Below are 26,513 nucleotides of genomic sequence, written 5' to 3'. Positions count from 1 at the left end.
CATCAATAAGAAAAAAAGTTTCCTTAGAGTCAGCATAGTGAAATTTTACGAAGAGCAGAATTGCAAAAAAAAAAGGGACATATATGGTATTTAAGTGTAATCTGGTGGCATATACGCGATATAGAAGAACATCAGCCAAAACTGTGGCCGACGAGCGGAAGGGAAACGGCGTCGGAATGAAATTCAAATGTATCTCACATGCATCTCAAATCCAGTGAAATGAGACTGGGCTTAAATTCAGGCGGATTTAAATATAGAGGTCGGATATGCCAGAAAAACATAAAAAAGAAAACGGAAGGAAAAAGTGGGGAAAATAAACTTTCAGAAGAAGTAAAAAAAAAATTTTCTAGAAGGCTCGTCTCCTCCTTCTCGCCTTTCGGCATTCGTTCGCAAGTCAGAGAGGTGCAGCTCGAAATCATCTGCATTTTGTACTCGCCGCGAGTTTCAGCCCAGTTTTGGAACCATCGCCGTCACGAAATCCATGTCTTTCTGGTCCGCATTCGCGTCAGTTTTGCATCCAATGGCGGTGCTGTAACTTTCTTGATCTTCTTGCCTGATCTGGAGGGAGTTAGGGTTTCTTATTTGGAGTGATAAACCCTGTAGAGAAGTGGGGGGTTTGGAGGCTTTTATTTTCTTTTATTTTGGTGGGATTTGGGGTTTTGGTGAATTTGCTGAATTGAGGGAGATGGAAGAGGGGGAAGAGTCCCGCGGCGATGTGATGCAGAGATTGCAGTCTTCGTTCGGGACGTCGTCGTCGTCTGTTCCAAAGCAGCAGATTTCGTCGAATAGGTTTGCGGTTCCTCATTTGAATACGAACCAAGCTCGCGCTCCTCTTCGCCATTTTTCTCAGAATTTTAGTCCGGATAATAACAGTAAGCGGGTGGGAATTCCGCCTTCGCACCCGCATTTCCCTCCAGCGTCTCCGTACTCGCAGTTCCCCGTCGGAGCGGCTCGATCTCCGGGACCTCAGAGCTTCAGTCCGGTTCCCACCCATTCCCGGTCGTTATCTCAGCCTGCCTTCTTTTCCTTGGATTCTTTGCCCCCATTGAGCCCGTCCCCCTACCGAGACTCCTCTTCTCCGTCGCTTTCTGATCCGATCTCCAACGATGTGTCGATGGACGATCGTGACGGGGCGGTCAGTGGACAGGCTATTCCGTCTACATCGCCCTTCACGAAATGTAATTCGGTTCGTCTTGGTACTGGTGGTAGCAGTGACAACCTCCCTCCTCGTAAAGCTCACCGGCGTTCCCATAGTGAGATGCCTTTCGCGTTCTCTGGTGGAGTTCAGTCTTTGTCGCCAATCCATGGTCATTCGGGTGTGTTTGATCGGGCTGGCGCTACTGGTTTGGTAGCTTCAAATCAGATCCAACCTGTTAAGCGCGAGTCAGAATGGGAACGTAATGGTGATAGTAATGCAGAAGGAATGGGAGAGCGGAAATCTGAAGGTGAATCTGCTGATGAATTGTTCTCTGCATATATGAACTTGGATGCCCTGAATTCGGGGGGCCCTGGTCCGATGGACAAGTCCTGTAGTGAAAATCGTGAAGATTTAGACAGTAGGGCGAGTGGTACAAAGACGAATGGAGCTGAGAGTAGTGATAATGAAGCAGAAAGCAGTGTCAACGAAAGCGGCAGTACAAACCCTATCTCAGAAAAGAAAGAAGGGAACAAAAGGAGTTTCACGGGAGACGCGAAAGCATCTACGACTCCGGCGAGACATTGTAGAAGCATATCCATGGATAGCTTTATGGGAAAACTTCCCAATTTTGGGGACGAATCACCCAAGTTGCCACCATCACCGGGAACCTGTTCTGGTCAACACTCACACAGCAATTCGATGGACGGAAATACGAATGCATTTAGTTTGGAGTTTGGGAATGGTGAATTCAGTGGTGCTGAGCTGAAGAAGATTATGGCCAATGAAAAACTTTCTGAAATTGCACTAACTGATCCTAAACGAGCCAAAAGGTCCAGGAATTTGTACTTTCATTTTCTCGTCTGCTGATTTTTCTTCTTTCAAATTTGTCATTATTTTTCAAGAGTCTGGCGTTCTAAATTTTTTTCTTTTCAGAATTTTGGCTAATCGACAATCTGCTGCTCGTTCAAAGGAGCGTAAAATGCGATACATCTCCGAATTGGAACATAAGGTGCAGACTCTACAAACAGAAGCCACTACATTGTCAGCACAATTGACTCTACTACAGGTTCGGGGCATCAAAATCCACAGATCAGTTTCGACGACCCTTTTAACGGACTTGAGCTATGTTATTCACATTTCTTATAATTCTCCTTCCATTTTTTTTTTTTTTTTGCAGAGAGATTCTGCGGGGTTGACTAGTCAGAACAATGAGCTGAAGTTCCGTCTTCAAGCTATGGAGCAACAGGCACAGTTGCGAGATGGTAAGTTGCTTATGGCAGAGCATATGCGTGCTGTCCGAGTAGCTTAGAAAATTGTGGCAACAGAGAATGCATAGGTGAAATTCCACCGAACTTATTTTTACCCGACAAAAGAGGGGGCCTTTTCCAGAATACGTTTGGAACATTGAACTGTCAAAAAATTTAATGGAAGCGGGGACGTGGACCATGGTTTATGGTTTTTCTTTCTCACTGGATGACACTATGGGCAGTATTTTAAATATTTATACTACTGAAGTTGATTGTGTTTATTAGATTTTTTTGGGTATGGTTGCATTACTTGTTTGTTTTAACACCGAAAAGTTTTCCATCTTAAGTTTGAATCTTTTGCATCTCTTGTTTCAGTATTTATGGCCAACAAGCTAGGTCATGAGAAACTTTCCTGTTCTTTCTGGTTCAGTTGGTGTTTCAGTTGTTGGAAACCATCGTTGGACCGTCAGTATCTTTCCATGAATTGTTTTTTCTTCGAGTCATTTTTCTTTATTGAGGATAAGCCCCGGGAGAGTGCCTTTATTTATGATAAGATGTAAACCCTTGCTATGATGGACAATCTATGTTATCCATGGATCTGTGACTTGCCTTGAGTCTTTTCTGAGTCTTTTCTGTCTTCATCGAAACATCAACTTTATTGTTTTTATATTATTATCACCGATGCAAATAAGTTGTTCATGGGATCATAGTAGTGTATTAGCAGTTACACTCTTCTCTTTGCTATTTGTATTTGTTCAGCTAATCTGCACACAACTTGGTAAGAAATGGAAGTGTCAAATCTATTGTGTAATAGCTGACAACGTTGATAATCTTTTGGTAAAATTTTAAACGTATTTAAGAGCGGATGATACTTACACTTCATAATAGAATTGGACAGAGGAGTTCTATAGTTATGTTATGTTGCTGAATAGGGGTAGGCACTGGGTCAGGCTGGGTGGGGTTGAGGAAAAAACCCGTGCAGGTTCGGGGTAGGGATGGGTTTTACTGACAACTTGACCCAAACCAACCCTGACCTGATTCGATCCGGCCCGGCCCGACCCGCCACAATTTGATTAACTTGTACCTTTTTAAGATTATCATTTTATATATTTAAAAATATAAATAAATAATTTTGTTTTTTGGGAATTTTTTTATTATTCCTTATATATACAGTTTCTAATTTTTATATGGATCAAAATTTTTAGAATTTTTATATTATTAAATCAATGGTAGATTGGGACAGGCCAAAGTGGAGATGGGTATTGGTTCGGGGTTGGGGCTGTGGGGACGGGCTGTTTTTGGGTTTGTCTTTTAGCGTCCGGGTTTGAGTTTTCAAAACCCGACCCAAGCCTACCCATATTGCTGAATCTGCCTTCTGACGTTTACAGTTTGTCTCTTGCTTTGGTTGTCATCTGAGGAGTTTTATAGCCTTGCCTGGTTCATGATTGTTGTTATGCCTAGAAAAATAGATTACTTGGTTTGAATTTTTTTCTTGATTGTACAATTTTAGACTCTTATTTGATAGTACTGGTGCAATCTGTATTATCTTATTGATTAGAAGTAGTGTTATCAGACTTGGAACCAGTCAAAGCCTGTTTGACCAACTGAGATTTGATGGGACCAGGCAGGGTCGGCCAGGTGTAATCAGGTTGTGCATTGAAAACTTCCCCACCGTAACCAGCAGGCAGCAGGGGAGGGGCCATCACCCTCTCTCCCCATTGCAGTCCTGGACTGAGGAGGGGGGCCGCTACCCTCCTCTCAACCATGTGGCAAGTTTGAGGTTTTGCACAGTGAGGGGAGAGCGATGGCCCCTTCCCCACCAGAAAACAGAAGTGGGAGAGAAGTCTGGTTTCTCACCTTAACTCTCTGAGGTGGGGCAGGGAGCATGGGGGCTTCTCCTCCACCTCTAGAAAACAAAGGGGAAATGAGTGAGCCTTCCCTCTCCTTGGCGAACCTGCTGGTTTTTCAACTCTTTTATTTATTTAACATGACGTATTGTGATGTCACTGGTTCAATCAGACCCGGTTACTTTTCCTGATTGATGACTGGATTGGTTTTTATAAACATTAGATCGAATACATATCTTTGTAATTTGATTTTTCGTAGTGAGAACTGGGGAAATTTGGCCAAGTGAATTTTATTTGAACACTCCTTGGTTTTCAGGAAATCTGAGATTCTTGAGGCATATCACATTGCTTTCACTACCTGCTTGGGCATTGCTCTATCTTAGTTGACTCAATTTTGTATTTTCATATATGTTTTGCTCCCCCCAAATTATAGCAAATGTTTTCCTGCAGCTTTAAATGAGGCACTGACTGCGGAGGTTCAGCGGTTGAAACTTGCAACTCAAGAGCTAACTGAGGCTCACTCTGCAAACAGCTTGGCCCAACTGCAAATAAATCCTCCCATGTTTCAACTGCCTCATCAGCAAGCTTCACAGTTATCACTCTATCAGTTGCAACAGCAACAGCAACAACAACAACAGCAACAACAACAACAACAGCAACAGCAACAATCTCAGAACAATGGTGCTTCGACAAAGCATGAACAAAACAAATAGTTTTGTCAAGGACCAAGATGAAGGACAAAGATATCTTGGGCCTAAAAAATCGTCTTAATTTCTGGATGCCTTGACATTTGAATTGCGCTCAGTCATTATGTGTATTGAGAGGTAATTCCTGAACCTAAATTACCTTCCTGCATGATGGACCTTTGCTTTCTATCAAAGGGGTCGTTGCGAATGGTATAGGCAAGTTCTGGCAAGTATTTTTCATAGATTATCTTTTTGGGTAGACAGTGATTTGGATGCAAGCATTTCTTTGTATATGCCTGCATTAAATTAGTGTACGCCCAGTGTTTGTCACCTTGTTATGTGTTGACAGAGAAGGAGATTAAAACTACAGATTCATTTAGTTGAAATTTATGGACTTCATAATGTTGCAAAAATTTATGTACTTGTTTCAGGGGCTTATGCCCAGAGGAAAGAAATCGAATTATTACAATGGATTGATGTGGATTGGTCCTTGAGTGGATAACATAACCATATTTTAAGGTCAAATCTCCTTACATGTAGCCTATATATTGTGAAGCAATTCTCTGTTTTAGTGGTTTTTTAATTCTTCTCTCCTTTTTGGGGAAAAAAAAGGAAACTTGGGGAATTAGAAAATAATCTGGTTGTCCAATCTTTATCAGTCTTAATTTTGTGGTAATTATATTACTATGAACCTTAGTAATTGTTTAATTGTTAGAAATGGACTGCTGTATACTCTACATGTTGTTCCACATTTGAGTTGTTATATTGTTACGAAAATGGTTAATTAATTCATTTTGTTCATTTCTTCTTCTTCTCCGTAATATTGAAACTGGTGGTTGGTTAAATCAATGTGAATTAATTTTAAATTTTTTTAAGGTAATTAAATAGACATGTTAGTGTCTCTTTTAGGGAAATAAATAAAAGTTAATAATCAATAACATACGAAAAAAAATTAGTAAAATAAAATGTTAAATATAATTTTTTTTAAAGTTTATCCAAAAATAATTTTGGTCATGTTAAATCAACTATTGTAATCTATATAATTGTTCCACATTTGATATGTTATATTGTTACGAAAATGGTTAGCTAATTCAGCTTGTTCATTTCCCCTTGTTCTCCATGATATTCAGAATTTAGGTTTTGTTCTTTCAAATCATCTTCAATTTTTTCTTGATCTTGTCCAAATTTTACTTCATCCCTAATGATTTCAACAGGTTTTTCTCCTTCAATCCCTTCATCATTGTGATCTACTATTTGTATAAATTGTGAATAATATTAAGTACCTTACATTTAAAAGATATATCGAAGTCAAATAATTTGAAAGACAACAAACAAAGAACACTAGTTTTACAAAAATAATACTAAAAAAAAATTATAAAATAGAAATATAGAACAAGAATCAATTACAAGGAGTTTTCAATAAGTTCCAAGTAAACCACAATACCAAGGGATGCTCTCTAACATTATATAATTCTATAGATGAAACATCAATATAATATTTCATTGTCATTTGTTGTCCAACAAATGCCTAACATACATGATATATTTCATTGCCATTTGTTGTCAAACAAAGGCCTAACATAAGTGATTCCGTGATAGAGAAATGAAATAGTCATTCACCCAATTGACCTTTGCTTGTTTCGACCATTATAGAATGGCTACATGAATTCATGTATCATCACGACTCTTCTTCAAGGAATTTTTCAACACTTTCATCCATGCCTTTTTTAGGTAACATCAAATTCCTACAAGGCATGCCTTTATGTCGTTTACATTGAACATATCCAGATTAGCAAATGAATGGAAACACATTTTATCAATCTCAATTCAAAGGTAAACTATCCTTTTCTATTTTCAAACAATACAAGGGTTTATTTTCACCAAACAACAAGGCTGCATTAGGAAGAAATCCGGAGAGGAAGACAACATTGCGGGAACGAATTAGGTCGAGGTGTCGGGTAAATTTGAACCCGGTGATTTTGAAGGTAGGAAATTTTTTGCATCTTATGGCCGAAAAATCATCCGATTTTCTATGTAGATATGTATTTCCTAGAAAAAAATGCACTAATAGAGGCTTTAAACTCTAGTGAAAGTAAAATCACTCATTTTGTGTTAAATTATTATTTAATTGATGGTTTAATAAGTGCGTGAATCATATTGTACATTCTTTAGGCAATGTGCTTATGATTTTAACAAAATGGAGAAGATTTTTTCAAGTTAAAAAGAACAAAAGAAAGGGAAAAAAGAGCTCAAGAGTTGGAAGGGAGAGATATCAAATATTTCAAATTTTGGATGCCTCCAAATATGTGGCTATTTTCTTTCCTATTTCTCTTCCTCTTCTCTTTTCTAGGGGTTCCAAAACTGTCCATCAATCCGAATCCGGCGCCTCTTCAAAAGAGCCATTGGCAGAGGTGAAGATTGAAACCTAGGTAGGAAGTAGTGTAACTATCGTTGGAATGGAACACAAACATGGTTGACATATGAGTGACAAGGTGAAGAGAAGAAATAGGTGAAGTAACCATGAGATGGAAGGCAGAATGATACCAAGGAGAAAGAGCATGAGTCGCTGAATTTTCCCCCTAACCTTGCTTTTGCACATTTTATAATCGAATCCCATAAATTTAATCAACGACATCTGTTGGTTTGTGTTTTGAGAGAAGAATGATCAATCTGAATCTGAAAATTCCGGTTTGTAACTGGGGAATTCAATCAATGAAATATAGAAGATTGTCATGGAGGTCGTAAGACAGGTTTAAAGGCCTCTTGAGGATGAGCACTACCAAGAACAGCGTCACGAATCGTAGCTGTCTTTGAATTCTAGCAATGTTTGCATCCACTTTGTCCCCTCTTGTTGCAATTCCATCCAATCGATCAGTAATAACCATCGATATGAGTAGCTAACTCATCGATCTTCTCTTTATTGGTCTCGACAGCCATAAAAAATTCTAGGTAGACGATAACCCAGAAAAAAGAAAAAAAAAATATAGATAGGATCGACAAACCTGCAATCCACTGTATGAACAGCAAAAATCCTCCTTCCTCTTGGTTTTCTTGTTTTGGGTCCAATTCCTGCTCAGATATCAATTTGTTGTAGCCTTTGAAACGGAGCTGAAATTTGTCAATACTATTGAGAGTTAAAGGGAGAGAAGTGAAAAAGGTTTCAGAATTGAGGAAATTTCAAACTGTCAGAATCGTGAGGAAAACATTTTCCGATGTAAATTCCCCATTTAAGCGCGCGGTTCGCTGGAACTTGCACTTGCACCACTCTTGCGCTTGCCAAAGTGGAGGCCGAGCAAATAAATTTTATTAACATTTTGACGACAATATTTAGAAGGATTTATACGAGGTAAAAACAAAAAAATTAGTAACAGATGGACCTGTAGCATGTGAGAGTCAAGAACAAAAAAATAAAAAAAGAGGGAGAGAGAGAAAAAACGAGAAAAACAAACAGACGCTTGAAGAAAACCAGAGCCTTCGTCTTCTTCTTCTTCTTCTTCTGCCTTGTAGATATCGGCAGCTCGTCTTCTCGGAATCAGTTGGTGTTACTGGGGAGTTCTTATACGAGGAGTCCTTGTCCTCTTTCTTTTTGTCCATGAGGTATGCTGCTTCAGCTCGCTGTGATGGTTTGTGTTTCTGTCTTTTTTTTTTTAATCGTTTTCAGGCTAATTTTGGGTTTGCATTCTTCGAAACTTATGCTGGGTGGCATTTTTTTAGGAATCACCTCCAAGTTATTTATGATTATGTGATAAGCCCTAGTTCTGGGTTGGTGTCGGGACGAATTTTTGGTTTAGGATTTTCTTTGGATGAATGGATGGTTTCCCTTTTATTTTACCGTTTTTGGGATCTGATTCTTTGCGCGGGGGTTGCGGAGCAAATGGTCACCGATCGCTTGGGAAATTGGTGTTAGTGTTATTTCTTCATACTTTTTGTTGTTTGTTATTTTCTCCTTTTGGGTTTCTTCTGAGTTTTTCTATCTTACTGCTGTTTCTGAGCTTTGGAATTCAACCACTAGGTTGGTTGTTGGACCGTGCTTGGGTGGTCTGAGGGTGTCTGGAACTGCTGTATTCAATTGTCGCATGTAATAGGTTGCTTGTGTTTGTAAGCTGATGAAATCGCAAAGAAGGACTAGCTGGGGTTTATTTTTGGGAGACGGGGTTGTAGTTGTTTCAATTTCCTCTCCTTCTTGTGGAATTGAAAGTAGTTGAGCACGGCCTCTGCTAAAATGTCTAACACTAGAATGCTGCATATTACTGAAAAGGGATGTATTTTAATAAAAAAAACTTGGAACTATTAGGTTTCCTACTCTGTGCGAATTGAACAACATAAGCTGAAAATATTTGTAACCTTGTAACTGTAAAAAGAAAAATGAAACATCAATATTAATAAATAACAGGTGTAGAGTGATCATTGATCAAGCTTGTAGTTATAAATTGATTGGAGGATCTTTCAAGTCAACATTTGTTCAAGATAAACTGATATTTATCCTCACCTCATTTTGCATATGTGTAGTGTCTTCACATTTGAATCATCCTGAAAATAGAGTTTTACCGGGAGAAAAGACAGAAAAAAAGTGGATGAAGTGTGGCTTTATATGGAAGCAGAGTCATTTAATGACAAGAAGGTATCACTGTTGCCTGCTTAGCCCTGAAAGTTTGCATGAAAAGTTGATCCAAGGTGTGGCAGGTAACAGTTCACACAAAATTAACCTGATATTTTGCATGGTTCATCATTTTAACAACTCATATCAATTCTTGTCTACTTTTTCTTATTACAGCTGGTATGTAATGCAACAATCAATTTCTGATACCTTAGACCGTATGCCATTCATAGATTTTTCATGACACTGCGGTTGCTGACTTACCGAATCTTTATCACTCAGATGCTTGCACTTTTTATCTATTCCGATTCGTAATTCTGCTTCTTGTACCTAATGATGAGTGGACTCATAGTACATAGTGATACATTCAGAGTGTATCTAAAACTAGCTCAATGATATCAAATGGGCAGGATGTGCATTTGAGGCTTCTGTTTTTCAGTTGCACATCAATATTTTGAAGGACAAATTTAAGGTGGAATAAAATAGGCCAATCTAATGGTGTCCCCCTGATCACTCATTTTCTGGTTTGTGTTTGATGTATGTGTTTGTCTGTGAGATTATTGCGTTTTCTACAGTAAGATTGCTGCTTATATAAATCTGCGGTGTAAAGTAGACTGTAGTTTCATCAGCTATACTCTTCCCGAGCAGTTATACCTCCACTTTTTTGGGCATTATAGAGGCCAAGATGGTGCTTTTGTTGTTGTGTTACTGATCATATATCCACAATAGTTATTCCTTTTTTTTTTTTTTTGGAAATGATGCACATCAATAATTCTAATTTTTGTATTGACCTTTGACCTTTTTTTAATTTGGACTTTGTCTGTTGTAGTGTTGGCTCTCATGTATGCTATGTGGTTTTTGAGTAACTTAGAAAGTTAATGACTAATGTAATATAATCTTTTACGAAATTGGTAATATATTAATGGAGATAATTTGTTTACCATTTTTCTTTACTTTTTCTACGTTGTGCTGTCATTGTTGTCTCTTTGTGGACTTTCTTACTCTCTCTTTTTGCAATATTTTCTCTAAAAACTAATTGAGGAATATGACAGGAATCTTTGTTTGACATTCCATGTTTTGCATGCTCAGTCTCTTATTTTAAATCACACTACTAGTTATGATTCTGAAGATTTTTTATCGAATTCATTACCACCAGCAGGATGGTACTCATGATTGCCCTACACTACAGATTCTAACTTTATGATGTATATAAGGCATGAAAAGCTTATGCTTATTGTTAAAGCAACTGCTGTGTTAGAGAAACCATGGAGACTGTTCGTTTTAATGGATAATAATTTAACTCTATTTAACAGGCTACCTTTGGCTTTTCTTGTCTCTGTGAATCCATCACCTACAAGAATGTGATTAGCACATACAACATTGTTGGAAACTTTGCTTTTTTTATTATGGAAATTCCTTAAAACAAGTGTATTTGAAATACTCTTCATAAAATTTTCAATAAAAAAATCTTCAGAAAATATCTATTTACAGGAGATCTACTGAAGAATTTTTAGAATTGCATGTGATGCCACCATCTATTTCACTCAGCAAACATAAACTAATATGTAACAAAATAAAGATAGAAATGCAGTTCTAAGTAGATAAATCTCTCTTTGATATATGTATATTTGTGATATTACGTACTTATATAGATTATTTCAAGCATTTTTTTTGTCCTGTAAGTAATATGCTTGATTGCCTGTCTGTTGGTTGGCTAAATAAAAGGAAACAAAGTGTGTACATGTTTCTTTATCACCCATTAACGTGTTCCATTTATTGGCCATTAACAACACGACAATAATACGTGCATTTGGAAAGAGAATAAGCATAAATAAGAAAAGGATGCAACTGAGACACATGAATGAGAAATCAGGTAATCAGATAAATAACTAGAAATAGAATAATCATTAAATTCTCATTATTCTAAAAAAAATAATCTTTAACTTGGTCCATTTGTTACATGTTTACAGCCCTAAGAGAAATAGTTAAGAAAAGAAGAATCAGAAATAATGGAAAACGATTGGAGAGGAACATGAGTGAGAAGAGAAGGGAAGGTTCCCTGTCTCAACCCCCGTGTATGTTATATTAAACTGAAAGAGAAAAATAAGAAACAAATCCTAGCATAACATCTTATAGTTTTTCATGGACTGAAAAACTAAAAGAGCACAGTCTCTGAAACTTTTACACCTAGTCAGGTGAGGTTGGTGTTGTCGACTCCAAGAAGGTGGAGTACGGACTCATGGAGGTGAAATTTCCAAGGATTGGATCTCGAGCCCAGTCATGATTGAAAGGGTTTCTTAGGTGTTGATGGGTTGGTGAAAAAAATACCTTATTCCCCATGGAGGTTTGACCACGTTTTGGATAAGATTCTTGCGATTATACATGATTGGCATGTGACCCGGTCATATACTCCCTGTTCAGCTAAGGGTATCAATGGTGGGCTTGCTGAGGGTGTGGATCTTTAACACCTTATTGTTGCATGGCCTATCTAGTAATTTCTATATTTGCCACTATAAATGTTTCTGCTAAGCTTAATGGCTAACTTCTTGTTGTTCCTCTTTCTATTAATAGTTTTCATTGCTTTAAAAAAATTTATAGCTCTAAGCTTAGAAATTGAAGCAAATGGACGTCTAAATTTGGACTATCTCTTACAACAAGAAGCTGGAAGGAAATGCTTGTATGAAGAAAATAAAAACCATGAATAATATTCAACAAGTAGTACCGAATGGAGAGAGAGGTATGCCATCTGAAGTTAACTAATTAGCTTTTCTGATAATTTCACGTCTTTTTTGAAGGGGATTCAAGTGTGGTTCTTGGGTGGTGCTTCAAGACTTCAGACCCACCTTTGTGGCATTGGCAGTGTTTTCATGAAATTATTGATCTATATGCCCAATTTGCTTTTGTTTGGCATCGTGCACCGAGATCAGCCAACTCATTGGCTGATTCATTAGCTATACAAGGGGTTTCCCTTCAATCCCTTGTTGTAACGGGTCCTCCTGTTCTCTTCATAAAAAAAAAAAAAAAAAAACGGGTCTTCCTGTTTAGCTTATTGTAATTTTGTTCTTTGGCTTTGCCTTAAATAAAATTAGTCATTCTCAAAAAAAAAAAAAAAAACTTGAGTTGGTCTAGAAGTTAATCTTTTTCTTTTTCTTTTTAATGTTAGATAACAAATAAGGCTGGATTTCTTTTCAGCTTAGTTCCTTGGGTCCTAGCATCTCTAAAAGGTTGTCTCCATGTCTAGCAAAACTCTCATTCCTCTATGGAACATCAAGAACACTTTTGTGCAGTTTAGAGCTGGCACTTCCTGGTTCTGTTTCACATGATCCCTTCTTGGAACAAGTAGGCCACTTTTTACTAGAGGACTAAAATAATCAGCGGAGTGCTTGCTATGAATAAAATTACTTTCTTAAAGAGAGAAAAATAATTAAAGTAAGAAATAAATCCAAAAATGGCCTGCCTGCTGTTTGCTGCACAAGGAAAAGAAAAAACAAAAACAAATGGAGAACATAAACTGGGGAGAAGGGAAGAGCTTGGTTGGTTCAACCATCTCTTAGCTAACGAGGCTGCTTATGAATTTGCTTCCTAAAATTTCTCACACCATAAGATATCCAGGATCTAGGTTGGTCTTCAATTTACCAAGAGTGGATCTAGTCTCAAATGACAATGCATTTGTTACATTTCATCTTGTTTGTATGCCAAAAAATGAGGAGTTATATAAACAAAGGAACCTTTAAAGCGTAACTTTAGTTCCAAGAAAGCAAGTGACTGAAGGAGAATTCATAAAAATTGCCATGGTTTTCTAATTTGTTATGTTGATTTAGTCTGGTTGAGAAGATGTTTGATGAGATAATATTGACATTTAAGTTTTGCAGCATTTTTTTCGATATCTATATTCCTCTTTATGTAATCTTCTCCTCTTTGAGGAGTTTCCTTTAATGTTGTCACTTATTGCTTTCAGGAAAGCAATTTTGCAGTATTTTTAACTGTATAAAAGGGCAGATCTGGCAATTAACTATGGCAGAGATTTTATTAGTTAACTCAACAGGTAATGTCTATGTTCTGTGCTCTACCTGTTGTGTTTTTAATCGTACCTAATTATCAATTCAAATAATATTAATTCGATTGTGATTGAAAAAGATACTTATTTTATGGTTTCAATCAAGGAAAGGTCTATCTATACATTTGTTTTCTGACAATCAATCACTAGTAGTGTTTTTTTTTTAAAAAAAAATTTGTATACATTAAATCAGTAGTTTTTGAAGTTTTTCATTTAAATTATTCCATTTGCAAAACCAAAGGATTGCAATTCCAGGCACAACTTCCTATTTTGGTGTGATATTCTTGAACTCCTTTGACAATCATATTTTCTCCTAAACAGAATCTGCTTATGTTCGCTTCTGCGTTGTTACATTAGTTACCTTTCATGCGTGGGTTCCATTCTAGTAACATATAAAGATGTAATTCTGCCTTTGGTTGTTACATTAGTTACCTTTCATGCATGGGTTCCATTCTAGTAACATATAAAGATGTAATTCTTGCTACTTGTAAGTAATGGATGTATGTATTAAGCTACAGAGTTATTATGACTGGCATTTATAATAATAATGAAGGCATTCATAACTGCTTACTTTATTCTGTTGGGTTAGTCATTGCAAAGGTGGAATTATAATTGCAAAATAAATTCATGGTCACTGCTGTAATGGTAGCTTTCTGGTTTTTAATTGATTTAGGATAATATTGAAATACATATGACTCCAGAAATCCGATACTGTTTCTCCAATACTTTGAATAGAGTTCCAGAAGGATAATCCTTCTTAAGAGCTGCAGGAAACAACCCCAGAATTTGTTGTCTGTGTTCAATCAACTGATTTTACTGCAGAGTTATTCTGTTCTGTTTCTATGGAACTTAAAGACTCTACATCAGTTCTGTGACTGTATCTGCACTCTGCTTAGTAGACCTAACATAGCTTTTCATCTCTACTTAATAAGGGGAAGAGTCATGAAATCCCAGTTTTTGTATTCTTAAAACTTTGGAATATTATATCTTGTCCATTTTCTGAATGAAAAATTTCAAGGAATTTTGTATGGTCCTTACAATTGCCCAAGGTTATGTGCAGTAAGTTAGTGTGGCAAGTTGATCTATTTGTAAAAATTTACTGTGGGTTTCCTTTGTTTTCGTGCATCCTGCTCTGGTAAAATCGTGCTTTCACTGGCTTTGAGTGACCGTACTTTCAACCTGTAATCAGATTTAGATTTTTAAGGTCGTTTATTGTATTTGGTCAGTTTGAATAGAAGGTTTATTGTTGGAAGCTGTGCAGCTACTCTTTGGTTTTTATAGTTCCTTGCAATATGAAAACCTGCTTAATATTGCAATTTTGTTGGGAACTATTTTTTTTTTCCTTTTTGCTATTATTTCATGTTTGGTGGTGACAGCTTAGGCCGTGATGCTGCATTGGTGCTGAATACACTTGACCTTATATTGGTCCATAAAGACACGGTACCTTCTGAAACGTAATGTGAGATGGATGAGCAGCGAGAGCAGCGAGAAAATGGGAGACACAAATCTGATCAATACAAAGGGCTCCATGCTCAGGTAACTATAAAAAATCTACGTACTTGATTATTGCCCTCTCTCTCTCTCTCTCTCTCTCACACACACACACACACACACACACACACAGAGTAATGGAGGGAACAAACTCAATTGAATTCATTATTTCTAATCATTTCCATATTGGTGGACAGTGGATCATTCCCCAGCATCAAATGAAAGACCATCAAGCTCTAAAGCTCATGGCCATCATGGCAGAAAGGGATGCAGCAATCCAGGATCGGAATGTGGCCCTTTCTGAAAAGAAAGCGGCTTTGGCTGAACGAGACATGGCAATCATGCAACGTGAAGCTGCCATTGCTGAACGGAACAATGCCATCATGGAGCGTGACTCTGCCATTGCTGCCCTAGAGTATGCTCGTGAAAATGCCATCAATGGAAGTGGGTCCACAATCCCTCCTGGATGTGGGGTTCCTCGAGGTGCCAAACACATGCACCACCACAATATACACCATGCAACTCCTGTATCTGAAGCTCCTTATCACTCAAGGGAGATGCATATAAGTGAAGCCTACCCAATATCATCAAATGCCGACAATGTTATGAAATCCCGGCGGGCTAAACGGCCTAGAGAGGAAACAAAAGCTCAAGCACAGGTATCAAACAAGAAGGGTAAAGCCTCGAGGAAAAGTAAGAGAGGGAGTGAGGAGTTGAACAAACAGGTGTCTGTGCTAAAACAACTTGAATGGAAAGGTCAGGATGTGACAGATGGTGAAGATTTGAACAAGCAAAATGCAGTCACAAAGCATGAATGGAAGGGTCAGGATCTAGGACTGAACCAGGTCAGTTATGATGATTCAACTATGCCAGTTCCTGTCTGTTCTTGTACAGGGACCATGCAACAATGTTATAAGTGGGGGAACGGAGGGTGGCAATCAGCTTGTTGCACTACCACCCTGTCCATGTATCCTTTACCTGTTATGCCCAACAAGAGACATGCTCGAATCGGTGGCCGAAAAATGAGTGGTAGTGCCTTCAACAAATTGCTCAGTCGGTTGGCTGCTGAGGGGCATGATCTTTGTATTCCATTAGATCTTAAAGATCATTGGGCCAAGCATGGGACCAACCGATACATTACAATCAAATGACAGATTTTGCATGTAGTTATGACCATGGAAATAAAGATTTTCCTGGTACATGGAGGCTTTTAGAGAAACGGTGTAATTGTTAGCAGTGTTTACTTTTTCGTTTCTTTTGTAGTGTAAAATGTAGGGAAAGAGTGGGAACTGGCATCGGATAGAAGCAAGGCAGGTGGTCTCGCTTGTCCTCCTCCCTTGAATATCATTTGTACTTTTTGAAGAATTTGAACTTCCCTCCCAAAGGAGAAAGATGGAAGAGGGTAAGAATGAGAACCAGTTTGTACACGAAATCAACCTCTTAATTCGTTAAGAGTGAATTCCTGGAAAAATGTCGACTGTATTACCCATTTTAACATAAAGCCTGCGAATGTAATTCTAGATTTTGATTTTTGTTTAGTTGCCGATTTCGGATTTTGTAGCTCAGGGCGGAAGAGGGTTCTCCCGCCGTGTGGCAAGGGGCGGGGCACTGCGGCTGCCCTCCTCCGTCTGGAAAACGGGAGAGAGAAGGGAGGACGCAGCCATTTTTAAAATAAAAAATTAAAATAAATATAAAATAAAAAGGTAATTATATTTTTTTTTATTTTTATTCAACATCTAATAATACCGTATTTGAAAATTAACCTTTTATAATTTATAAAGTATTTCTTTCTGTTTCTCATTTTGTCATTGTTTCCTATAGGAAACAAAGACATAGAAACCAATCAAATGAAATTCTTTCCCATTGGAACCCGCAAGAAAGTGATTTTCCGTTGAAATTCTTTCCGATTGGAACCCCGCAAGAAAGTGATTTTCCGTTGTTTGGCAAGACAGAATCATGGAGAGAAAAGAAAACCTTTTCATCCTCCTTAGCCAACAAGCCAAAAAGCTTCGTGCCCTCCCTGTGCCAATATGCTCGTCGATCTGCAGTCACCTCCCTCTACTTCTCTTTGTCCCTCCTTTTCTCTCTCTTTCTTTTCGGCATAGAACTCCCACCATAGAGCTCTTCATCACTCATTGCCTGTGAAGACTCAGAATCAATGTGGTGAACAACTCATTTCCTTATCTGGTTCCATTTTTTGTATCATTTTGACTGCTCTTCTAGGAATGTGTTGTGGTGCAAAGGAGATGGGTTCCTTACCATTGATACTAACTTCAAGAATACAGCCACCTATGATGCTCCAACAGTAGTGATGATGTGCTCTTTGGATCGATTAGCCTTCATCCACTATGAGCTTTGGGGTTCTAGGACACTCACTGTACGCCAAACTCAACCGTCTGAACAATCACTGACCCCTCCAAGTTGGACGAATGGTGATTCTTTGTTTTCTCTTTCGTTTCTTGTTCTCTTCTCTAATAAGTACTATCTCAATTAGGCAACACCGATCATGCCTACTTTATTGAATCCCTTCCCTCAAAACCAATGAATATCTCCAACTCACGACGACACCAAATACCCTATGTTTGTTTGGGTGAGATGGAATCACAATAGTGGCATAATCCTGCCAAAGCTCAATCCTTCCTTCTACCTAACACGAGACTAGCACAATAGCACCCGAAAGTATTGTTTTAATCCTTCATGGTAGCTATGAGTGGCTGGATCAATCTAAAAAGATAAGTTTGTCTGTGAATGTTTGGAGCTTAACTTTTTTTTTTTTTTAGCGTGAGGCCTTCGTTGTAGGTTTTTGTATGGATCAAAATGGAGGTAGTCGTGGTCGCGTGGATGTCGAGGGGGGAGAGGTGCATGCTTCTTCCTCGGATGTGCCTTACAGGGAACTTGCCTCACACAAAATGATATAATGTTACGCAAGTAGTTGTTTTCTTCTACGATAGATAACTGTTAAATTTAGGATACACAATATCCATAATCAAGATGGATCAAATAATAAAAAAATTGATTAAAATTCAAGTAAGAGTCGATCATCCCTTTGAGTGGCAAGTAATAAGTTATATATGATCAAACAGTTATGTATCATGAGTTTAATTAAATACTTTTCCAAGGCTGAATGGAATAAGAATTCAATTTTCTTTTCTTTTCCATTTTCCTTGTGCATTCAAACAATATAAAAAAAATTATTTTCTTAAATTTTTTATTTTTTTTCATTGTCTTTTCTAGGGATTCCAAACAGACCATGATCTTTCACAAAAAAAACTCTCTTAGTAAATAAAGTTTATCTCACAAAATGATGGAATTTGGGGAGAAAAGAAAAGAAATAAAAACTTGAGAGAAATTTTTAATCATCAAAATTTTAAAATATTACTAATTTTATTTTCATTTTCATTTTCCACCTGTATCTAAACAAGAGTAACAATATTTCTCTGCTATTTTCTCTCTTATTTTCTATAGGCATGCAAACAAGAGAAAATAAACCTCTTTTCATTTCCTTTCTCTTTCTCTTTATTATCTCTTCCTTTTCTTTTCTCTCTATGATTCATTGCTACCAAACAACAGAAAATCACTTTCTTTCTCCTTTTCTTTTATTTTCTTTTATGTGGGTTTCAAAAAGGCCCTGAGGCTGTGTTTGGAACACAAAAAGTGGAGAGAAAGAGAAAAGAATTTTCTTTTCTCTTGTTTGGATGTTCATAAAAAATGAGAGAGAAAATGGAAGAGAAATATAGTTTCACTTGTTTGGATACAAGAGAAAAATGAAAATGAAAAAAATAGCAATATTTTATAGAAAAGTATAACTTGGATTGAAGATCTGGTTATAGCAATATTTTATAGAAAAGTATAACTAGGGATTCTCATAGAAAAGTATAACTTGGATTGAAGATCTGGTTATACAAGTCATAGCTACCCAAGTAAATAAGAATAATTGTATACAATATACACAATTAATATAATAAAAATTTTAAGTGAACTAATTTTAGACGTCTCATCGAGAGTGAATTATAAAAAATATACGAATAAAGCGGAATATATTATTTCATATTTTATTTTGATGGCTGTTTTAGTATTTCGCATTTGTTTCGTCTGGTTATTTTAACGTATTTTGGTTCATTTTATTTACCTGGTTACAATCGGGAAAACGGGTAAAAAAATAAAAATAGTAAAAATTAACAGGAATATATACTTTTATTTAAAAAATTAAATTATAATAACATATTTATAATATATGAAGATAATTAAAAATTATATTACAATATACATAACAAGGCCTTCTTCTATAAGTATACAAGAAAATTATAATAATATCCTTACATTATCAATAAATAGGTGAATATGTATGAAATAAATAGTAAAATAATAAACAGGTAGAATTATGAGCAAGATTTTTTCATTATTCATACCGTTTAATCAACGATGAACAAAAAATCAAATAATTAGATAAAATTTTGATACCCTTTCAGAAAAAATCTCTGGAGAATATTATTCAATTGGGATTACATGTTACAGTTCCCATTGGAAGCTCTAAATTACACCCAAATGTTAACCATTTCAACTCCTTTGTTGTCCCATTTGAATCCATTCCTTCTCCCCTTTGATACTGGCAAAAGTATCTGCCTTTGGAAAATGCAAAACTGCTTCTTCTCACCGGTTCAAAGCCTACGGAGAAACACATTGAAGACACAGACGAAACAAAAAGAGAAGAAATCCCCTCTTGTTTCTAAAGATCAGCATCGAACTTGAATCACCAGTGTGTAGAAACACCATTAATCAACCGTACAGATGGACGGCGGCGATTGAAGCCACCCACCACCGGATCCGTGTCTGGTTGTTTTTACCAATCAGAGCTCGCCCCCATCTTCTAGACAACACCGAACTTGGATACTATAAATGGAGGCTCGATTGCTTCATTTGGGCAGTTCAGAGAATTTGGTGGTTGGGTACGTGGCAAATTTTTGGTGTAAGTTGAAGATGTCGGCCAACGGAGAAGCAGAAGTGGCTGAGGTAGCGGCGGAGCAGATTGTTGTGGAGGAGGCTCCGGCTGCTGTGGAGGAGAAGCCGGAAGGGGTACGGAAGGAGAAGAAGAGTAAGGCTCCCAAGGAGAAGAAGGCGCCCAAGGAGAAGAAGCCTAAGGAGGCCAAAGGTTCCCATCCTCCTTACTTCCAGGTTAGTTTTCCAGGCTCTGCTGTTTTTCCGGTGACTCTATCCGTCGTTTCTCTCGTCTGTGAGAATCGTTCTGTCTAATTTTATCCTGAGAATTGGTTGAGGATCGTGGGTTTTCTTGATGCTTTATAAGAAGTGCGTATTTGGGCGGAGAATATTTATTCCAGAGTCTCTCTGTATCTGTATTTTGATGTTGAGGTTCTTCTTTTGGATGGAATACCGTTTCTTTTTCCTCACCTTGTAATTCCACTGTAACTAATTGTTCACATCATCGAATTTCATGCCTTGATGTCAGATGATAAAGGAAGCACTCATGGACTTGAAAGACAAAAGTGGTTCCAGTGCTTACGCCATAGCTAAATACGTGGAAGAGAAGCACAAGGGTGTGCTGCCTACAAACTTCAAGAAAATTTTGTGGCTGCAGCTGAAGAACTTTACAGCGAAGGGTAAACTGATCAAGATCAAGGCGTCTTTCAAGCTTGCAGATCAGGGCAGGAAGGCAGGAGCGGCAAAGATTGGAGCTGGTAAACCGGTAACTCGGTCATCCAAGGCTTCAGAGAAACGAGAAAATCCTCCCAAGGCTAATAAAGTTGTGAAGCCGGCGAAGAAGGTTACTTCGAGGAAGACCCGGAAGTCTACCTCTGCAAAACCGAAGCAGCCCAAGTCGATAAAGTCTCCTGCTGCAAAGAGGGCTAAGAAGGCAACAGTCTGAGAGGACCTTGTAGCAATGGAACTTGAAATATTGTAAATATTGTAGGATGGAAAGCAACTGTTTTTCAGTTTTTGGATCCTGTTGTTTGCACATAATGTAAGTGTAATGTTTGCCTGTGATGTACATATTCTAAAGCCCACCCTCCTTTTTGTCTTTGTTACTTCTGTGTATTGTGGGTGCTGGGTCATCGGCGTTCTACTATATGATGAACTCGTGATTTCTCTAAGCTCCCCGATACAGAGCAGCAAAGAAAGAGTTTTCACTGCCAAATTGAAGAGACGATGAAGCGCTAAGTACTGCAGATATAGGATAAACGAAAGAACTGAGTTACTTTGTGAGTGATTTGAAAGCTTTTGATCAAGCAATAAGAAAGGCTATGGAACCACAGAAATGCATATCATCTCCATCAACTGTTTTACATACCACCCACCCACCCATAGTTGATGATACTTTAAGAGGAGGGAGAAAAAGAGATTGGAATGTAGAATAATATGGCACATATATCATTAAACGTGGGATGTATAGAGGAGATAAAAAGTTCAAATATGACTAGATATTGGAAAACCAATGATAAGATATACTAGCTCAGGTAAATGGAAGGAGAACCTGAGCTTAACTAGTCTTTTAGGCAAAAGGGTTCCACTTAGGCAAGAAGGACAATTAGCCAAGTTTTGCTTTAATCAAATCTCTTGTCTGTTTTTAGGAGAAGTGGAAAAATCAATCAAGAATCATCAAATCAATTTGTATGCCAAGTAAGATCTTTCCAAAATCTTCCTTTGACACCAGTTTGGAATACAACCAAGAAGATATTGAGGTGTTGCAAGATCTCAAAAAAACCAGAAAGTTTTTTCAATTAAGATGGTGCCACCTTGGTTTGTCCAAAGAGAATACTTCCTTAAACTTTTTCTTGCTACCTTGTATGTGATCCAATTTTTCAACCTTGATATTATGTGAAGATTGAAGCAAGAACAAGAAGTCAACTTGTGGCCTTGAATCAAACAAGAGGTTCAACCTCTCCTTTTTTTAAAAAAACTTTCAAGTGGTTGTTTTAAACCAGCCTTTCATCTTTCAACTTCATTTTTTTATTATCAAGAAATTGATGAACCTTGGCATTCATGCATGAGTATAACTCTTATTACTAATTGGAATTCCTAGACCTTGAAGGAAAAACTTTTCAAAAAAAATAAAAATTTAAGCCTAGTAGTGTTCCAATTCTTCAAATATCACAACTCGATTAATTGAAAAACTTACATAGTAGCAGCCAAGTGATAAGTTTTTTGAAATCCAATGGATCAAAACATTCATAATAGGCTCAAGAACATTGCTCTTTATCACAAAATCTTGCATCCACAAAATAGGAATTTTTCATGCAAAAAATCTAAGCATAAATCAATTTTCCGCCAAAAACTTGCAAATTGACTAAAAAACATTTCAATACTTTTATATAATAAAGTGAGTCATCTCCGAATCATCTTCTAGAGGTAAAAAAAAAAAAACAAGAGCATGAAGTCATGAATGGATGACAATAACAAGAATGAAAAATTTATCTCTACAAGTTTCAATTTTGCTTCACAAGAGCCTTCTATAAGTAGTTTTGATCATAAACTCCTTAGAACATCCTCTTGTCGTGGGGATCCTAAATTCAATGCTCTGATACCATGTTAAAGTTATGACCTTGTGCTTAGAACCTCGAACAAAATAAAAGAGGGAAAATAGAAGGAAGAGAGAAGAGAAAAAAGGAGAAGAGTAAAGTGAGAAATTGGGTAGAGAGAGAAGAGAAGAAAAACCATTAGGCTAAGGGAGAGACTCTTCCACAAATTGTGAGAAGAGGAGACACTTGATGCCTACCTCTAGCCAATGACATCTATTTATAGTTTTTTAGATGAATTTACAATGCCCTTAGGGCTACAAACTTTACATGAGAAAAAAACATAAGTAGACATGTTCACCTTTACTAATTACACCCTTGTGTCATCCTTATGAGATGATACCTTATTTACAATCATGCCACCCCTCTAGGACGTGTGAACCTTCTCCATACTCGTGTGGGCTTGATCTCATCTTCTAACACCTATGGGTCCTAACTGTGTAGACAATATCTTAATGATTCTGATTGTTGTCAACATGTGTTGATAGGAGTTCTATATATATTTTTTAAATGTTTTGAAACGGTGACGGTATTAAAAGACCAAAGGCCAAGTTGGAAACCAGAAATACACTTAGGAAGGAGGGGACCTAACAATGAGAGAGTGGAGCCTCGCTCCTTTAGCTAATGAATCTGGTACATGATTTGGTGATCGCCTTACATGGGACAAATTAATTGCAACATTGTAATAGAGGTCTTTAATCTCATCAAAGTACAATAGTTTTCCTCAAAATGAAGATGATCTTGAAATCTAGCCTTGTAGATTTTTAGGCTGGTAAGTAGTGCTTGGAGTTCTGGATTAATTCCAGATTCCAATGTTGCAGGTATCTGAGAGTAAAAACGCTTACTTTACCTTCACTACGAAGAGAGTGTAGATTCATGGGAAACAATAATCATTCCCCAAGCATAATATCAAAATGGAAGGATCTTGAGCAATTGGCCGTCACAAACATCCCATGCGATTTCATTGAAACACCGGAAAAAGTGGGTGCTAATTGTGATGAAGGAAATTATGCTCATACCTTTAAGTGAGAAGGAGACCATGAGAAGAGTTGGCCTTCTATTGGGAAATTAAAGTGTAAAACGATGATGTTATAATCCAAAAAGAAGGCAAATGTATTTCATCTCCATTGTCGACTTCCTCCCAAGGTTCTGACGCTAGTATCTCTATGGTTCTAGGGAAGACCTTTTAAAACTTTTGGATGGTTTCAAGTGCTTAGACTTTGAAATCCATGGTTTGCTCCAAGCTATTGACGAAGAGAGACATAAGTATTTGACCTCAAGCTGAGGTTTTTTATATCCAAAGAAGAGCGTAATAAGCCATGGAAGGAGTATGAAATGCAGAATGACTGTCTGTTGAGTGTGATCCGTCTTCTTCTTTGATGAATTATGTACCTGTCAACAGAAAAATAGGGAGTGAAATAAAAATATTCTAAATCTAAAACAATAATTAAATCAACTGAAAAAACAATTATTATTATTTATTTATTCAAGTAAGTTGTTAATGGTATCACAGTTGGGACCCGCTGCCATGGGGACTGGAGATGGCCCAGATTGCCGGGTCCCATCCCACAACAGCTTGTCTTAAAGATTTTAAGAGCATGTGAAGCGTGGATTTTTAAGAATGTCATCAAACATCAACTATTATATATGGAGTAGGCATTGTAGCCTCACTCATTCGAGCAACTACATCCTTTGAGTGATCGAAGATGGAGAGAGGGACGGAAAGAAAGTTTGGAGAATCCAATTTTTTTGCGCAGCCTATGTCTGTAACAGTGTCTATAGGATTCAGATTCAACCCTACTAACATTGAACTAGTAACCTACTATTTGAGAAGGATGCTTGGATCGGAGGATGTCCTTCCTAGTCTCATCTATCGAGTTAACGTTTACAGCTTCCATGCCCATACGCTCATTGGTATGAAACATGAATCTTTTTTCATTCTTTCCTTTTTCTTTTACAAAGACATTTATTTTTTGTCATCTCAATTGTCTTTCTTCCTCATCGTGTCTTTCTATCTTGACTCAATCTTGTCATCTCCAAATTGTTACCCATTCTTTTCTTGCTCATTGTTGAATATCTCTCTTTCCTTCTTCACTTTATTTATTTGTTATCGTCTTGAGATGCCTATCTTTCGATCTTGTCTTCACCTTACTGCTATTGATACATTTCTTGCTCATCGTTGAGTGTCTCTTTTTCTTTCTTGACCTTATTTCTTCGTACGGTCTTGAGATGCTTGTCTTTCAATCTTGTCTTCACCCAAATGCTATCGATTCATTTCTTGCTCATCATTTAATGTTTCTCTTTCCTGCTTGACCTTATTTATTTGTTGTAGTCTTGAGATGCCTATCTTTCAATCTTGTCTTCACCCTAGTACTACCGATTCATTTCTTGACCATCGTTGAATGTTTCTTTTTCCTTCTTGACCTTATATCTTCGTTACCCTCTTGAGATGTATGTATTTCAATCTTGTCTTCACCCAACTGCTACTAATTCATTTCTTGTTCATCGTTGAATGTCTATTTTTCCTTCTTGACCTTATTTCTTCCTTATATTTTATAGAAACTTACACGACGGTGATAGAGGAGTGGTACTTCTTCAATCCAAGGGATCCCATATATCCCAAAAGAAGCTGGCCAGATCGAAGGGCAGCCAATGGTTTCTTGAAGGCCAACAATGGCTTCCAAAACATTACATCCCAAGGTCAATTGGGCGACCACAAGAGATCACTTGTCTTCCACCGGCTATAAGTAGAATCTGACTACCGTTGTGCACCAAAATGGACCGGATCGTGCATGAATATGGGATTAGCACATCAAATTATGTTTGTTTCTTGTTTAGTTTTGGTTTACATCTCTCCCTAGCTTTAATTCTCTTTTAATTCTTGGAGCTTGTATGTATATTTAATGTACGTATATGCTAATCATCTTCTTATAATTGGCAGTGGGCGAAGTTCGATTTTGCGTATTATGCAGAATCCACTACCATGGAAAAGAAAAATAGATCAATATAAGTGATTCGGGCAATGGAATATTCGACATGAGACCATCTTCAAGATGAGATTGTTTATTCTATAGATGTGAATCCTCTGATTAATTCTTCGTTGTTAGCTGAGACTTTCACGATAGACTTCTCTGCCAATTGGTCGATAGGGCCTGGCCTGCAGAAGTGATTGTTGATCAGCCCTGACACCACTTGCAGAACTAATGCCCAAAATGTGATAAGTAGTTATGGTTCAGATGGAACCAACATGGTCGGCCACTACTGCAGATAATTCTAGCTTCGGCTCAAACCATACGACTCTGACACAAGAGGGGGTGCTGAGTCCATGTGATAGCGGTGCCACCGGTACTCATCTTCTCTCATAGCCCAAGACGGACCCCTCGCATTTGACCTACCCAATGCTAGACTCATTTAATGAGCCCGATTATTGATTTATGGTCATTTCAAACTAGGAGGGTTAACTTCAATGTTTTTTACAATTTCTAGAATAGGGCAGTAAATAGAAGAATAGGACCACGAAGAAGAAGACACCAAGTGAATAGTAATAGTAAGGAGATATGTTTATTTAATACATTAAAGGTATGAATTGTCCAAACAAACTTGAATGTTTGAAAACATCGCCGGATTGGAGGGTTTTTTCTCGTAAAATGTAATGGTTGCATGTTTATTTGACATGTAATTTACTTATGTACTTGTTGGATTGGAGAGATCAACAGTTGATTAAATTAAATTAATAATTTTATTTTAATTCTCAATTATTTTATTAATTTAGATTATACTAAAATATATCTTATTTTATTAATAAAATATCGTACGTATTTATTTATTATATTCATGACTTTAGTATTATATTAAATTAATTTAAGAGTAATAATAAGATATTATAAAAGTAAGAATTTGATCATTATAAAAGTATACATC

The 26,513-nt window shown here is 37.2% G+C and overlaps 3 protein-coding genes across 5 annotated transcripts; all 3 read left to right on the top strand.

The window, feature by feature from the left end:
* Positions 1-298: 298 nt before the first annotated feature.
* Positions 299-5,552, top strand: LOC137939242 (bZIP transcription factor 29-like). The gene is made up of 4 exons (XM_068784476.1): positions 299-1,968; positions 2,072-2,204; positions 2,316-2,400; positions 4,683-5,552. Exons 1-4 carry the CDS (start codon positions 686-688, stop codon positions 4,943-4,945), a joined length of 1,764 nt encoding a protein of 587 aa, XP_068640577.1. The 5' UTR covers positions 299-685; the 3' UTR covers positions 4,946-5,552.
* Positions 5,553-8,199: 2,647 nt separating this feature from the next.
* Positions 8,200-16,545, top strand: LOC137938746 (barley B recombinant-like protein D). 3 transcript variants are annotated; one of them, XM_068783770.1, is made up of 5 exons: positions 8,200-8,515; positions 9,428-9,601; positions 13,474-13,560; positions 14,954-15,108; positions 15,261-16,545. In XM_068783770.1, exons 4-5 carry the CDS (start codon positions 15,037-15,039, stop codon positions 16,212-16,214), a joined length of 1,026 nt encoding a protein of 341 aa, XP_068639871.1. In that variant the 5' UTR covers positions 8,200-8,515; positions 9,428-9,601; positions 13,474-13,560; positions 14,954-15,036; the 3' UTR covers positions 16,215-16,545. The 3 variants fall into 3 exon arrangements, with proteins under 3 accessions (XP_068639871.1, XP_068639872.1, XP_068639873.1); XM_068783771.1 differs by having other exon boundaries at positions 14,949-15,108; XM_068783772.1 differs by lacking the exon at positions 13,474-13,560 and having other exon boundaries at positions 14,949-15,108.
* Positions 16,546-19,985: 3,440 nt separating this feature from the next.
* Positions 19,986-21,104, top strand: LOC137939040 (histone H1-like). Its single transcript, XM_068784210.1, has 2 exons — positions 19,986-20,235; positions 20,528-21,104. The coding sequence occupies exons 1-2, from the start codon at positions 20,041-20,043 to the stop codon at positions 20,942-20,944; spliced, it is 612 nt and encodes a 203-aa protein (XP_068640311.1). The 5' UTR covers positions 19,986-20,040; the 3' UTR covers positions 20,945-21,104.
* Positions 21,105-26,513: the final 5,409 nt, after the last annotated feature.

Source organism: Aristolochia californica, unplaced genomic scaffold (genome assembly GCF_029961685.1).
Source record: "Aristolochia californica isolate CCGP_79_NKW_82.1479 unplaced genomic scaffold, dmAriCali1.0.hap1 SCAF_8, whole genome shotgun sequence".
NCBI lineage: Eukaryota > Viridiplantae > Streptophyta > Magnoliopsida > Piperales > Aristolochiaceae > Aristolochia > Aristolochia californica.
Note: the sequence above shows the minus strand (reverse complement) of the source record. Positions and strands in the feature narration are given on the sequence as shown.